Here is a 15,477-nt window from a genome sequence, read left to right as displayed (position 1 = left end):
TATGAGTTCAGAATCTTAGCTGCAGCCCGTCCTGAACAGAACCAACGCTACTTAAAAGGGACGCCGTTTCTTTAAGGGGTGGGGTTTATAACTCCCATCTCACCTGGAGGGGCTCAGGAGGGTGTTGGCGCCGCCAGAGGAGGGCGGAGCCCCGAAGTCGATCCCTTTCAGCTCCTCAGTGTAAGATGTCCTGACGCTGTCCTGCTCCCATTGGCTGGCTGCAACAGAAGGGAGGGGCTTCTGTTGCAGCGCTCATGTGAGAGAAATACCAGTTTCTGTCACATGACAAACCGCTATTGGCCAATTACGTCACCATGGTAACTCGAAAGACCTCTGAAAGCAATCACACCCATTCTATGTTTGCACACTGCAGGTGGCGCCCCTATGGGGTAGACCTCCTGCTGGGTTAGGGCTAGGGTGGGCAACACCGTCCCAAGATGGAGTGGCTTACCTTCAGACAGGTGGGCGGGGCCCTGAGCGGGGCTCTGGGCGGGGCTCTGGGCGGGGCTCTGGGCGGGGCCCTGGGCGGGGCCCTGAGCGGGGCTCTGGGCGGGGCCCTGAGCGAGGCTCTGGGCGGGGCTCTCGGAGGAAGAGGAGGAGCTACAGCAAGAGGAGACAAACCCAGATCAGAACCTGTGCCGTCACCATGGGGATGCATCACCAGGACTGTCCCCAACCAAGACCTCTGACCTCAGACTCAGAATCCTGAATAAGAACATTAAGATGACAAGAACCACCAGAACTTCCACCAGAACCTCAAGAACCACATCTAAAGGGAACAGGCTGGTAAGAACCACTATCAGAACCTGGACCTGGTAACGATACCCTTACACCACTTGATAAAACCCGATCAAAACCGGCTAGGTTCTACCTGCACCCTGGCCTGTAAGGTACTCACCTGACTCCTGCAGGGGGCGGAGCTTGATCCAGTCCTGGCGTAAAGAGGCGTGTCCTTCTGGAAGGCCAGCCTCATCTCTGACAGCAGCAGCGTCAGATTGGACACACCCTGGGAGGAAGTGACATCGCTGAGCCCTTAGCCTCACGGGTCAGGGGTCAGGGGTCAGACTGTGGGCTTACAGGAGTCCAATTCCGCAGTCCATCCACACTGACGGTCCCGAAGGAATCTACGTGAGGACAGGACGGGTTGATCACCATTGCGACGGAGGGGCAGACGACACAGCGCGGGCGTGACAGCGGGTGGGTCTCGTGCAGCCAGATGCACACTGGGATGTTGTAGACACTTCCTGTGGAGACACCAGAACCGGGCTGAGCAACAGGTCTGGACCGGAAGCCGCAGAGCCAAGATGTCCGACAGCCTGACCTTGGTAGAAGACAGGGAGCGTTCCTGACAGGTGCAGCAGCTTCCTCGTCTCCTTGTTTGGAAACCTGCAGAACACAAGAACATTGGTTCTGATCCGAACCGTCGGAACCGGGCCGCATCGAGCTGATCCACCCAGAGGACCACAACTGGTCTCTGGTCTGTGGTTCCTGGTCAGAATCACAGAACCAGAGAACAGCAGTTCTGTTCGTGTCGGTTCAGAACACGAAGGATCCATCCTCTTTAAATCTCCAGCAGGCAACACACGAAGTTGTACATTTCATAATGTTATTTATTTTAAAAAGATGTATTTTTGGATTGAGATGCTACAGCAAGTGGAGCATATGGCTTCAGAGTGAGTTAATACCGAAAACAACAAACAAAAGGAAAGTATCTGAAGATTAACCAACTTACCTAATAGAAAGTAAAGAAACCAAATGAGAAAAACTAAACTCCATAACTAAGAAAAAAAAAAAAAACTAATGAAACATAAAGGGCAGCTCAGTCCTACAAACTGCAGAACGTTACATAATTTAACAGACAATGTGGCCAATTGAGATGAGCTGAGGATGGATGAAAGGAAGTGTACGTCTCTGGTCCCTGGTCTCTGGTCCGTGGTTCCTAGTCTCTGGTCCCTGGTCCGTGGTTCCTGGTCTCTAGTCCCTGGTCTCTGGTTCCTGGTCTCTGGTCCCTGGTCTCTGGTCTCTGGTCCCTGGTCTCTGGTCTGTGGTTCCTAGTCTCTAGTCCCTGGTCTCTGGTCCCTGGTCTCTAGTCCCTGGTCTCTGGTCTGTGGTTCCTAGTCTCTAGTCCCTGGTCTCTGGTCCCTGGTCTCTGGTCTCTGGTCTCTAGTCCCTGGTCTCTAGTCCCTGGTCTCTGGTCTCTGGTCTCTGGTCCCTGGTCTCTGGTCTCTGGTCCCTGGTCTCTAGTCCCTGGTCTCTGGTCTGTGGTTCCTAGTCTCTGGTCCCTGGTCTCTGGTCCCTGGTCTCTGGTCCCTGGTCTCTGGTCTCTGGTCCCTGGTCTCTGGTCTCTGGTCCCTGGTCTCTGGTCCCTGGTCTCTAGTCCCTGGTCTGTGGTTCCTGGTCTCTAGTCCCTGGTCTCTAGTTCCTGGTCTCTGGTTCCTAGTCTCTAGTCCCTGGTCTGTGGTTCCTGGTCTCTAGTCCCTGGTCTCTAGTCCCTGGTCTCTGGTCTCTGGTCTCTGGTCCCTGGTCTCTGGTCTCTGGTCCCTGGTCTCTAGTCCCTGGTCTCTGGTCTGTGGTTCCTAGTCTCTGGTCCCTGGTCTCTGGTCCCTGGTCTCTGGTCCCTGGTCTCTGGTCTCTGGTCCCTGGTCTCTGGTCCCGGGTCTCTAGTCCCTGGTCTCTTGTCCGTGGTTCCTAGTATCTGGTCCCTGGTCTCTGGTCCGTGGTTCCTAGTCTCTGGTCCCTGGTCTGTGGTTCCTGGTCTCTAGTCCCTGGTCTCTGGTTCCTGGTCTCTAGTCCCTGGTCTCTGGTCCCTGGTCTCTAGTCCCTGGTCTCTAGTCCCTGGTCTCTGGTCTGTGGTTCCTAGTCTCTAGTCCCTGGTCTCTGGTCCCTGGTCTCTAGTCCCTGGTCTCTGGTCCCTGGTCTCTGGTCTCTGGTCCCTGGTCTCTGGTCTGTGGTTCCTAGTCTCTGGTCCCTGGTCTCTGGTCCCTGGTCTCTGGTCTCTGGTCCCTGGTCTCTGGTCTCTGGTCCCTGGTCTCTGGTCCCTGGTCTCTAGTCCCTGGTCTGTGGTTCCTGGTCTCTAGTCCCTGGTCTCTGGTTCCTGGTCTCTAGTCCCTGGTCTCTAGTTCCTGGTCTCTGGTTCCTAGTCTCTAGTCCCTGGTCTCTGGTCCCGGGTCTCTAGTCCCTGGTCTCTGGTCCCTGGTCTCTGGTCTCTGGTCCCTGGTCTCTGGTCCCTGGTCTCTAGTCCCTGGTCTGTGGTTCCTGGTCTCTAGTCCCTGGTCTCTAGTCCCTGGTCTCTGGTCCGTGGTTCCTAGTCTCTGGTCCCTGGTCTCTGGTTCGTGGTTCCTAGTCTCTGGTCCCTGGTCTGTGGTTCCTGGTCTCTAGTCCCTGGTCTCTGGTTCCTGGTCTCTAGTCCCTGGTCTCTGGTCCCTGGTCTCTAGTCCCTGGTCTCTAGTCCCTGGTCTCTGGTCTGTGGTTCCTAGTCTCTAGTCCCTGGTCTCTGGTCCCTGGTCTCTAGTCCCTGGTCTCTGGTCCCTGGTCTCTGGTCTCTGGTCCCTGGTCTCTGGTCTGTGGTTCCTAGTCTCTGGTCCCTGGTCTCTGGTCCCTGGTCTCTGGTCCCTGGTCTCTGGTCTCTGGTCCCTGGTCTCTGGTCCCTGGTCTCTAGTCCCTGGTCTGTGGTTCCTGGTCTCTAGTCCCTGGTCTCTGGTTCCTGGTCTCTAGTCCCTGGTCTCTAGTTCCTGGTCTCTGGTTCCTAGTCTCTAGTCCCTGGTCTCTGGTCCCGGGTCTCTAGTCCCTGGTCTCTTGTCCGTGGTTCCTAGTATCTGGTCCGTGGTTCCTAGTCTCTGGTCCCTGGTCTGTGGTTCCTGGTCTCTAGTCCCTGGTCTCTGGTTCCTGGTCTCTAGTCCCTGGTCTCTGGTCCCTGGTCTCTGGTCTCTAGTCCCTGGTCTCTAGTTTCTGGTCTCTGGTCCCTGGTCTCTGGTCCCTGGTCTCTGGTCCCGGGTCTCTAGTCCCTGGTCTCTGGTCCGTGGTTCCTAGTCTCTGGTCCCTGGTCTGTGGTTCCTGGTCTCTGGTCCCTGGTCTGTGGTTCCTGGTCTCTAGTCCCTGGTCTCTGGTTCCTGGTCTCTAGTCCCTGGTCTCTGGTCTCTAGTCCCTGGTCTCTGGTTCCTGGTCTCTAGTCCCTGGTCTGTGGTTCCTGGTCTCTGGTTCCTGGTCTCTAGTCCCTGGTCTCTGGTTCCTGGTCTCTAGTCCCTGGTCTCTAGTCCCTGGTCTCTGGTCTGTGGTTCCTAGTCTCCGGTCCCTGGTCTCTAGTCCCTGGTCTCTGGTCCCTGGTCTCTAGTCCCTGGTCTCTGGTTCCTGGTCTCTAGTCCCTGGTCTGTGGTTCCTGGTCTCTGGTTCCTGGTCTCTAGTCCCTGGTCTCTGGTTCCTAGTCTCTAGTCCCTGGTCTCTAGTCCCTGGTCTCTGGTCCCTGGTCTCTAGTCCCTGGTCTCTGGTCCCTGGTCTCTAGTCCCTGGTCTGTGGTTCCTGGTCTATAGTCCCTGGTCTCTAGTCCCTGGTCCCTGGTCTCTAGTCCCTGGTCTCTAGTTCCTGGTCTCTAGTTCCTGGTCTCTGGTTCCTAGTCTCTAGTCCCTGGTCTGTGGTCCCTGGTCTCTAGTCCCTGGTCTCTGGTCCGTGGTTCCTAGTCTCTGGTCCCTGGTCTGTGGTTCCTGGTCTCTAGTCCCTGGTCCCTGGTCTCTAGTCCCTGGTCTCTGGTCTGTGGTTCCTAGTCTCCGGTCCCTGGTCTCTGGTTCCTGGTCTCTGGTCCCTGGTCTCTAGTCCCTGGTCTCTGGTTCCTGGTCTCTAGTCCCTGGTCTGTGGTTCCTGGTCTCTAGTCCCTGGTCTGTGGTTCCTGGTCTCTGGTTCCTGGTCTCTAGTCCCTGGTCTGTGGTCCCTAGTCTCTGGTTCCTCGTCTCTGGTCTCTGGTTTTCGGTCCCTGGTCTCTGGTCTCTAGTCCCTGGTCTCTGGTCTGTGGTTCCTAGTCTCTGGTTCCTGTTCTCTGGTTCCTGGTCTCTAGTCCCTGGTCTCTGGTTCCTGTCTCTAGTCACGGGTCTCTGGTTCCTGGTCTCTAGTCCCTGGTTTCTGGTCCCTAGTTTCTGGTCCCTGGTCTGTGGTTCCTAGTCTCTGGTCCCTGGTTTGTGGTTCCTGGTCTCTAGTCCCTGGTCTCTGGTCCCTAGTCTCTGGTCCCTGGTCTGTGGTTTCTGGTCTCTTGTCTCTGGTCTGTGGTTCCTAGTCTCTGGTCCCTGGTTTGTGGTTCCTGGTCTCTAGTCCCTAGTCTCTGGTTCCTGGTCCCTGGTCTGTGGTTCCTGGTCTCTGGTCTGTGGTTCCTGGTCTCTAGTCCCTGGTCTGTGGTTCCTGGTCTCTGGTTCCTGGTCTCTGGTCTGTGGTTCCTGGTCTCTAGTCCCTGGTCTGTGGTTCCTGGTCTCTAGTCCCTGGTCTTTGGTTCCTGGTCTGTGGTTCCTGGTCTCTGGTCTGTGGTTCCTGGTCTCTAGTCCCTGGTCTGTGGTTCCTGGTCCCTAGTCCCTGGTCTGTGGTTCCTGGTCCCTGGTCTGTGGTTCCTGGTCTCTGGTCTGTGGTTCCTGGTCTCTAGTCCCTGTTCTGTGGTTCCTGGTCCCTAGTCCTGGTCTGTGGTTCCTGGTCTCTGGTCTGTGGTTCCTGGTCTCTGGTCTGTGGTTCCTGGTCTCTAGTCCCTGGTCTGTGGTTCCTGGTCTCTGGTTCCTGGTCTCTAGTCCCTGGTCTGTGGTTCCTGGTCTCTGGTTCCTGGTCTCTAGTCCCTGGTCTTTGGTTCCTGGTCTGTGGTTCCTGGTCTGTGGTTCCTGGTCTCTAGTCCCTGGTCTGTGGTTCCTGGTCCCTAGTCCCTGGTCTGTGGTTCCTGGTCCCTGGTCTGTGGTTCCTGGTCTCTGGTCTGTGGTTCCTGGTCTCTAGTCCCTGGTCTGTGGTTCCTGGTCCCTGGTTCCTGGTCTCTAGTCCCTGGTTTGTGGTTCCTGGTCCCTAGTCCCTGGTCTGTGGTTCCTGGTTATTGTGTCTACCACTAGGTGGCGTTCCAGAATAGGATTGAGAGCAGAGAGATAAAAAGGGTAGAAGAAGAGCTAAGATGGCGGAAAAGCTTATGTTATTGTACTGCTGAGCAAGTTGTGAATAAAAGCTGTTAAGAGTTATTTCTCTACTGAGATTCTACCTCGTCCTACCTACCAAACATAACAATTGGCGACGATGACGTCTCTACCCATGCCTGCACCGTTCCTGCCCTGCAGTGGAGAACCTACGGTTCCGTTTTCTACGTGGCGGAAGATGTTCGAGAACTACTTAACGGCTATTCATGCTACTGGAAATTCCTGGTCTGATGCTAGACGCCGTGCTCTACTAATTCATGCTCTTGGCTTCGAAGGACAACGTTTATTTTACACCTTACCTAACGTCGGCAATACATATGAGGAGGCAATGACGGCGTTGGAACTACAGTTTGCTCCAAAAGTAAACGTTGTTGTGGCAAGACACCAATTCCGACAGAGAACGCAGATGGCGGATGAAACTGTGCCTCAGTACATGGCTGCTTTACGTGAGTTGGCTATCACCTGTGCTTATGGAACCATGGAGGATGAGATGCTACGGGATCAGCTTATTGAGAAAGATTATTCACCGGAGGTGAGAAACAGACTTTTATTAGAATGTTCGCTTACGTTGGACACCGCTGTCACACTGGCGTGTCAAGTGGAACATGCTCTTCATGCATCCAAACTCCTCAGTGAAGCTACTCCTGTTCATATGGTTACCCAGCGCGGATCTACTCAACGGAAGACTAGAAACCGGCAAGCCGTTTCTAAAAATAGCCACACGCGCACAGTACAGCAGACAGCGCGAGCCTGTTATCGATGTGGATCGACAAATCACCTGGCGAATGCACGAGACTGCCCTGCGGCCGCAGCAAAATGCAACAGCTGTGGTAAAACTGGACACTTTTCTAAAGTTTGCCGCTCAGCTAAACAAGTTAGAGAAGTAATGCCTGAAGTGGCTGTGCTCATGTTGACCTCAAAAGAAGTTAACACTACTGATAGATTGATTTGCAAAGTGAACATTAAAGCTATGTCAGGGGAGTCTACTGACTGTGAATTACTGATTGATACAGGATCATCTGTTTCTATCATACCAGAGACTCTGTACAACAGACATTTTCCTGAGAGTCGTCTAACTGCACCTCATGTGAAATTAGTCACTTATTTGAAAGAGGACATCCCTGTAATAGGATGTTTGGAAGCCACAGTTACCCTTGACAACAACACTGCTCCTGCTTCTTTGTATGTGGTTCAAGGAGGATCTGCATTACTCGGAATGGACCTAATAAAAGCACTGAAATGGACAATTAACCACAATTCATTCCATGTTCCACCTCCTGAACAAGTTTCTTCTGCCGCACCTGTGTTACAAACAGACTCTGCTTCTATTGGCTGCGTTGCTGGGTTTGTGCACAAAGTTAAAGTACGTGAGGATGCAGTTCCAGTTCAGCAAAAACTCCGACGTCTTCCATTTGCAGTACGAGAAGCTGTGTCAGAGGAGCTGGATCTGCTTCTGAAGGAGGGCATTATCGAACGCATTGATGCTTCTCCCTGGATTTCTCCTATTGTGGTTACAACAAGAAAAGGAGGCAGACCAAGATTATGTGTTGACTTAAGAAAACCGAATAAAGCGATTGTTGCTGACAGTCACCCTTTGCCTCACATGGATGAACTATTAAGTGAGCTCAGGGGTGCCAATGTTTTCTCTACCATAGATCTGGCATCTGCATACCACCATCTTCTACTCACGGCTTTCATTACACACAAAGGACTTTTCCGCTACTGCCGTGTTCCCTACGGGTTGGCCTCTGCTCCCTCTGCATTCCAAAAAATGATGTAAACTGTGCTTAAAGGGCTACCTGGTGTGCAGAATTACTTGGATGATGTAATTGTTGCAGGATCTTCTCTAGAGGAACATGACAGATGCCTGCGTGCTGTGCTCCAGCGTCTCACAGATGTAGGTCTGACACTGAACATGCAAAAATGCACATTTAAAGAGTCCAGCCTCAAATTTCTTGGCCACATCATTTCCAAAGACGGCATTCTTCCTGATCCGGACCATAGTGCAGCTGTCCGTGATGCCCCACCACCACATGATCTACCATCTCTGCGCTCCTTTATTTTCTGTACAGTAATTCACAGTAATTCCTTCCCAATTTTGCCACAGTAGTGGAACCAATGCGGGCTGTACTGAGAGAAACTGTTGACTCTGGTTTCATATGGACTGAAGGAGCTGATCAAAGCTTTAAGGAACTAAAAGAGCTTTTACTGAACAGTCCTGTTCTTTGCTCTTTTTGACCCATCTCTACCAACCATTGTCACCACAGACGCGTCAGACTACGGACTGGGTGGTGTGTTGACCCAAATACACCCAGATAATACTGAACGCACTGTGGCATTTGCGTCTCGAACTCTGAGCCCTACTGAACGAAAGTACTCTACAGTGGAATAGGAGGCTCTTGCTTGTGGGTGGGCTGTGGAAAAATGAGGTCTTACTTTGGGGCCGACATTTCACACTAAGAACTGATCATCAGGCACTGACAACACTACTCGCTACCAAAGGCATTGGGCGTCTGGAATGAGAGTTGCACGCTGGTCTGCACGTTTACTGTGCTTCACCTATGATTTGAATACAGGCCTGGATCACAAAACCAGGCTGCAGACTGTTTGTCACGGTTGCCACTCCCTATGGACTCTACTCCTGTAGATGAACCTGACATGGTTGCATCCATTGTGTCAGCTCTGTCTGTTGATGAGTTATTTCTGCTTCCTCTCAGTGCCATGAACTCACACTCCTCGTGGACAGATAGAGAAGGGCTGGCCAAAGTGCAAGAAGACTGTGGACCCGGTCTTAATGCCATACTTCCACATCAGGAATGAACTTTCTGCATCTCAGGATCTGATGAGAGGGGAACATTGATCCATGTTCCTGTTGCTTACGTGCTACTGTCATTCATCTGGCACATAAACATCAAGATGTTGTTCACACAAAACAGAGACTACGTGATCTTTACTGGTGGCCTCAGATGGACAAAATGGTTCAGTCTGTTATTTCTTCATGTACTACCTGCCAAATGAATGACAAATCTGCTCAAACTGCTCCTGCTCCTCTCCAACCCATTGCACTGCCGAACAGGCCATGGGAGAAAGTGGCTCTGGACGTTGTGGGTCCCTTTGAAACTGCTGCTTCTTCATGTAGGTTCGCTATAACATTAGTGGACTATTACAGCAAATGGCCAGAGGTGGCGTTTTCTCACTCTGTAACTGCTGATGTTGTTACATTTATGCGCTCTATTTTCAGCAGAGAGGGGAACCCTGACTACATAGTCACTGATAATGGGCCGCAGTTTCTTTCCACCTCTTTTGCGAGTTTCTCAGAGAAAGGGGATATCTCATCTGCGTACAAGTGTGTACCATCCACAGAGTAGTGCTATCGAAAGATGGAATAGAGTTCTTAAGGAGACAATCCTAACTGCTGAACACATGCAGAAAGACTGGAAAACTACAGTGACTGATTTCCTACAAAACTACAGAGCAACACCACATATCACAACTGGAGTATCTCCATCAGAACTACTGCACAACAGAGATGAAAACAAAAGTGAACATCTTTCCAAATCCAGAGAAAAGCAGAAAATGCACTACAGTCCAAGAAACAGTTAAACAGAAACAAGAGAAGTCTAAACAGTATACTGACAACGCCGTGGAGCAAAGACACCAACATTCAAACCAGGAGACTTGGTGAGGGTGAAAAGACCTGACCGTGTTCGTAAAGGCTCATCAAGATTTACTCCACCGCTGTCTGTTGAAAAGCAGATTGGAGGAAGTACTTATGTACTCAGTGACAATAAAAGGTGGAATGCTGCCAGACTTTTACATTACTCTGCAGGTATTCCATGTAAAACGATAAAACCAGAAAAGCATGACCCTGTGGTTCGAAATAAAAGGGCCAGAACTGCTGCTTGATCTGTGGTTCAAGGACTTTCAACCAGGTTAAAAGAAAATATTAATATGTAATACATAAATGCTTGTGTTACATGTTTAGGGTTCAGGTGAACTAATTTTCATTACAAACAAACTGGCTACAATGCCTGAATTTTAATTGTACAATAGTTACATTTGGTAATTCTGTTTCCATAGTAACTTCAAGTTTTAGAGTTTAAAAGTACAGGGTTGCTGAATATATTTGTTTGGTTTTGTGTACTTAATTGACCACCTACTTTGATTGCAACTAAGGTTATCTTTGTGTTGTACAAACTGTTAAATGAAGTTGATGTTCAGTCATATGTTAAATGGGTACATGCAATCTTTTCAAGTAAGGGGGGAATGTTGTGTCTACCACTAGGTGGCGTTCCAGAATAGGATTGAGAGCAGAGAGATAAAAAGGGTAGAAGAAGAGCTAAGATGGCGGAAAAGCTTATGTTATTGTACTGCTGAGCAAGTTGTGAATAAAAGCTGTTAAGAGTTATTTGTCTACTGAGATTCTACCTCGTCCTACCTACCAAACATAACACTGGTCTCTAGTCCCTGGTCTGTGGTTCCTGGTCCCTGGTCTCTAGTCTCTAGTCCCTGGTCTGTGGTTCCTGGTCCCTGGAAAATCCTCCCTGAAAGTAATCACATCCTGATTGGGTTCCTCTGCACCATCACCTTAATCTGGAGCTCTGAGTGTAACAGGTTCTGGTCTGGGCTCCAGCCAGTCCTGTCCAGAACCGCTCCGAACCTCGTTTGGTTTGAAGTTTCAGGAGAGACAATCTGGTCTCATTCACAGGAAGGTCTGGCCCAACAGGGTCAAGAACCTCTAGATCCGCACCGGACCCGATTTCCGGTTTCCTTCATCCTTCAGCCCCTCTACGGGTACTGAGGTTCTGATCCGGAACCGGACAGAAACGGTTTAGAGTCTCGGATCTTGTCTGAAAGCTCGTGAATTAAGCGCAGCGAGTCTGCTCTCCTGCGCCCCCTGCTGTACGCTGATTGATTGCTGCCCCCATTAAACTGAATTAACTTTAGTTTATTTACTCACAGTAAAAGTCCACAAACAGCCGCAGGTCTCGGAACCGAGCCCGGACAAACCGCAGGTCCTTCAGAGTCTCTGTGGGGTACCGGTACCGACACTGGCCGAGGAGGAGGTTCTGTTAGCAACGAGCCTGAACTTGGACCCGGTTCGGTTTGTTCAATGAAGTTTCTCACCTCCGTCAGAGTCTGTTGCTCCGCTTCCTGTGAAACCAGAGGCATGTTTAAAGCAGAACCGAGCCCAGAACCATTTTACATTCAGAACCACATCCCAACAAGCTAACAGCGGCCAAACTGGGAACGTCACTTCCGCTTCAACACCGCCACACAAACCAGAGCCTTTAAGAAGCCGGAAGTTACCTCAAGGCTGCTGATCAGCGCCATCTTGGTCAGGGCGCGAGATCTGAACATAATATAACCCTAAGCAGTTAAAAGTTTCAATCATTAAAAATAATGATTGAAACTTTTATTGAAAGCTGTACATCAGTCCCAAGAAGAAAACACCTGAGTCAAGCAAACTGTCCTGTTGCTGCGTAGCATTTTATCAAGTTTATTCATATTTATCATGAATGACCCACAGGTCATGATGGTGAGCAACAGCAGGTGGGACTTGCACTTCGCTCTATGAAGAGACCTGAAGGTGGTTCCCCAGCAACCCCAGACATTACATGAGACAAACGCCTGGTACGTGAGGATGAAAACAACCAGAACCAGAACCCTTTTTCACTCCAAATCATAACGCTAATAAGGACTTTCATTCTGAAAGGACTGATTCCAGATGACTTCCTGTGACGTTATTTATTGATCTAATTTGAACAGAAACATCCAGATCTCAGCTGACCAATCACATTCCACACAGTTTAGAAACTACAATCCCCATCAGCCTCAGAGAAGGTGGGCGTGGCTTCCTCAGATGGGCGTGGCCCTCCACTCCTTGCCTTCAGTCAGCGCTCTGGGTTGGTGGATGAACACGCTGTAGCGGACGCCCTGATTGGCGGCCGCCCTGACGAAGCGGCTGTTGGCTGTCATGGTGACAGCTCTCAGGAAATCTCCGGTTCCGAAGATGGCAAGCGAGCGGCGGTTGACCTTGGCACTGGGCGTGAGGCGGCGGCTGCGCTCCGACGGCTGGTCGTCCACCAGGTGCAGGCGTGCCAGGAGCGTCTGAGCGCGCTCCTTCTCGCCCGGCCCGCCCAGCGTGTCCAGGATGGCGCGAAAGTCGGTCACGGCGGCGCGGCAGACGAACAGCTCCTTGCCTGCCATGAAGGCGTCAAGGCTGGGCAGAACCGGCCACCGGCGCTCCTGGGCAGCCTGCTCCGTCAGGACCGGCTCCCGGAAGCTGAAGTGGCAGCGACCGTGGCTGAGCGCCGACACGTAGGCGATGAGCGTGGTGATGTCCAGGTTGACCCGCCCACACTCCTCTGGCGGCGGCGGCAGTGGAAATGCCAGGCGAGCCAGCACCGTGCCACGCTGCACCTGGGTCAGACCAGACGCCAGCTCCCTCTGGGTCATCTGGGTCGGCCTCTCTCTTCCTCCACTTCTTCCTCATCCTTCTCCTGCTCATCCTCCACCCTCACCGCCACAATGTCGCCCCTCACCGCCACGGGGTGCCGCAGCCGGTCGGCCATGGGGCTGGACACGCCGTTGTAGAAGGCGAAGACGACGTGGGGGTGGCGGTAGTTGACGGGCAGCTGGCGGCTGGCCAACAGGAAGTCCTCCGCCTGCCGTACCACGCTCTTGTCTCCGTACTGGCCCCGCCCCTGCCAGATGTTGTGCAGCGCCTCTGCCTTGCGGCCCACCGCCTTCACCCAGGTGAGTCCCGCGTCGGCCACCACGTCCACCACAAGTGTGCGCCGGCGGCCGGCGGCGTCCCGGTAGCTGAAGACGTGCAACAATGCCACAACATCCTCCAAGTCCTGCGCCGAGTCCACGATGGCGGTAAGGTGGGTGAGGTTGGTGCTGTGCAGGTGAGACTCCTTCACCTGCAGCTCTCCGGCTTCAACCCGTCGCAGGAAGCGCGCTCGGCCCGCAGCTTGCCGCACAACTTCTGGTGACCTTCAACCCCTGGACAGAGATGCTCCGCCCGCTGCAGCAGCCTGGGCCGAGCTGATCCGGTCCCGCAGCGTGGCCTGAAGGGACATGTCTGCTGCATCACACCTGGAGACAGAACCAGACGTTGGATCAACTCAAGAGACCAGCAACTGGACCACGGACATGATGACAGATGTTTATCTGTTCACAGCTGACCTGGAGCTGGTTGACCAACAGTTTTATCACCTGTTCTTATCAGGTCCCTTCACTTCTCTAGAAATGTTCTGTTAGACCTTCCTGGTCAGAACCAGAACTTATTTCCTGGTAAAGTTTATTATATGAAATCATAATAATCAGAAATAAGACAAAACCTTCTGAGTTCGGACAGGGTTTCCAGAACCATGGGTTCTGGAAGTAGAACTAGAGAAAATATTTGGGTGGGAACCTGCTACCGGAAACATCATGAGGGTGGTACTGATCCACAGAGCCTCTAGGTACCGGACCGCTCACAACCACATTATGATAAATGGCTTCATATAGCTGCTTATCTAGTCCAAAGAAACACAAAGCTTCTACAGTTATTCACTCATTCATCCACTCACAGGCTGATGGTGGAGAGATACCTGCAGCCTGACAGAGGCCAGGCTGGGCAGGTACCGGTCCAGAACCAGTCATCAGTGTGGACCACGTGTCTTCTAGGACAACTGAAGCTGAAGTTGGTCCCGATTCGGGAAATGGCTAAAGGGCGATTCCACCTCATTTTTCTCTACCTTCCATCTTTAATGGATTCTAGTTTAAAAACTGCAACAACTGGACTCTTTAAAACCTGGACTGGACTCTTCAAACCTGGACTGGACTCTTCTACTCTAATAGCAGAATATTTAGATCCATGTTTGGGATTTATGAAACTTTTTTCTGATTTGTGAAACTTTACTTCACAGCCCACTGCAGAAGGTTTTTCCTTCCACAGCCATCACCATCTACAATAACTGAAGAATAATTAGTTATACCAACATTTAATTTCCCATTGAGATTAATAAAGTGGTTTTGAATTTGTGCATGGAACAAGTGTGAATAGTATAAACTTGAGTGAAGTTTCATAAAACCCAAACATGGATCTAAATATTGTGTTATTAGAGCAGAAGAGTCCAGTCCAGGTTTGAAGAGTCCAGTCCAGGTTTGAAGAGTCCAGTCCAGGTTTGAAGAGTCCAGTCCAGGTTTGAAGAGTCCCAGTCCAGGTTTGAAGAGTCCAGTCCAGGTTTAAAGTCCCAGTCCAGGTTTAAAGAGTCCAGTCCAGGTTTTTGAAGAGTCCAGTTGTTGCAGTTTTTAAACTAGAATCCATTAAAGATGGAAGGTAGTGAAATGAGGTGGGATTGTAAATCTCATGGCTCCTTTATTACTGGAGAAATTTGTATTTGACTGTAAGCTGTTTTGCACTGGATGCATAAACAATAAAATGTATAAACCAACTACGGCCATTTAATAAATTGTTAAAGATGGGAAATGACTCCAAGTGCTCTGGTCGTTTTTACCATCATTTCTAATGTTCAGTGTGATGTGGCTGTTCAGAACAGCCACATCACACTGAACACCATATTTAACCCCTGATGGCCAAACTGCCCAAACTCCTGTTGATGCCATGATAATCCGTGACGTCACTGTACATCACGTCACAGAGAAACTATTTTTCTGCCTCTTCGCCTCCATCCGAGTGGATTTATAACAACATTTAATCACCTTATTGGTCACAGATTTTGATGCAACACCTGTACCAACACCTGTTCTAGTCACCATGGTAACACTGTAAACGGGCCGGCCAGAACCTCTGCCGTGTTATCAGCAGCGACACCAGAACCAAATCGATCTGGACCTCCAGAACGTCAAGCCGCAGCGATTCAGGCAAAAGGAGCCTGGCCCGGTTCTCAGAGCCGAATCTGAACTGAACGTGAATGATTCGGATCCGGATCCGGTCTGAACGAGCTGGAGACCAAACCCAACAGATCAGAACCCGTCTCCTTGTAGAACCGACCCAGATATGAACAGAACCCCCTGAAAACCCACAAGCTGAACTTGACCGGTTCTGTCCGGGATCTGACCCGGTAACGCTGGGAGACTCACCCGGTTCTGGACTGGAAGTTCGCTGCCGGTTCCGGTTCTGGCTCGTCGTTTACAGCCGAAGCTCCTTCCGAACCGCCGTGCCAGACGCTGTTAATGGCTGCTCGGCTCAGCTGGCAGGAAACACTGCGTCACTGCCGGTAGGATTTTCAAAATAAAAGCAAAGACCGGAAACGAGGAAGCAGTGTGGTTGGTGGCGGTAAATGCAGCTTCCGGTTCCCAAGAAGAAGAAAAATAGAAAACC

General features: G+C 51.3%; 1 protein-coding gene and 1 pseudogene across 1 annotated transcript; both read right to left on the bottom strand.

Moving 5' to 3' along the window:
* Nucleotides 1–118: 118 nt before the first annotated feature.
* LOC129356924 (tumor susceptibility gene 101 protein-like) lies at nt 119–11,381 on the bottom strand. The gene is made up of 7 exons (XM_055026468.1): nt 11,268–11,381; nt 11,099–11,191; nt 1,322–1,385; nt 1,078–1,244; nt 899–1,006; nt 452–600; nt 119–218 (listed from the first exon to the last, which is right to left on the bottom strand). Exons 1-6 carry the CDS (start codon nt 11,310–11,312, stop codon nt 454–456), a joined length of 624 nt encoding a protein of 207 aa, XP_054882443.1. The 5' UTR covers nt 11,313–11,381; the 3' UTR covers nt 119–218; nt 452–453.
* Nucleotides 11,382–11,609: 228 nt separating this feature from the next.
* LOC129356926 (UPF0415 protein C7orf25 homolog) lies at nt 11,610–15,383 on the bottom strand (annotated as a pseudogene).
* Nucleotides 15,384–15,477: the final 94 nt, after the last annotated feature.

The sequence above is a fragment of the Poeciliopsis prolifica genome, unplaced genomic scaffold, assembly GCF_027474105.1.
Source record: "Poeciliopsis prolifica strain line A6 unplaced genomic scaffold, Auburn_PproV2 SCAFFOLD209, whole genome shotgun sequence".
Lineage (NCBI taxonomy): Eukaryota > Metazoa > Chordata > Actinopteri > Cyprinodontiformes > Poeciliidae > Poeciliopsis > Poeciliopsis prolifica.
This window is presented reverse-complemented; position numbering and strand designations above follow the sequence as displayed.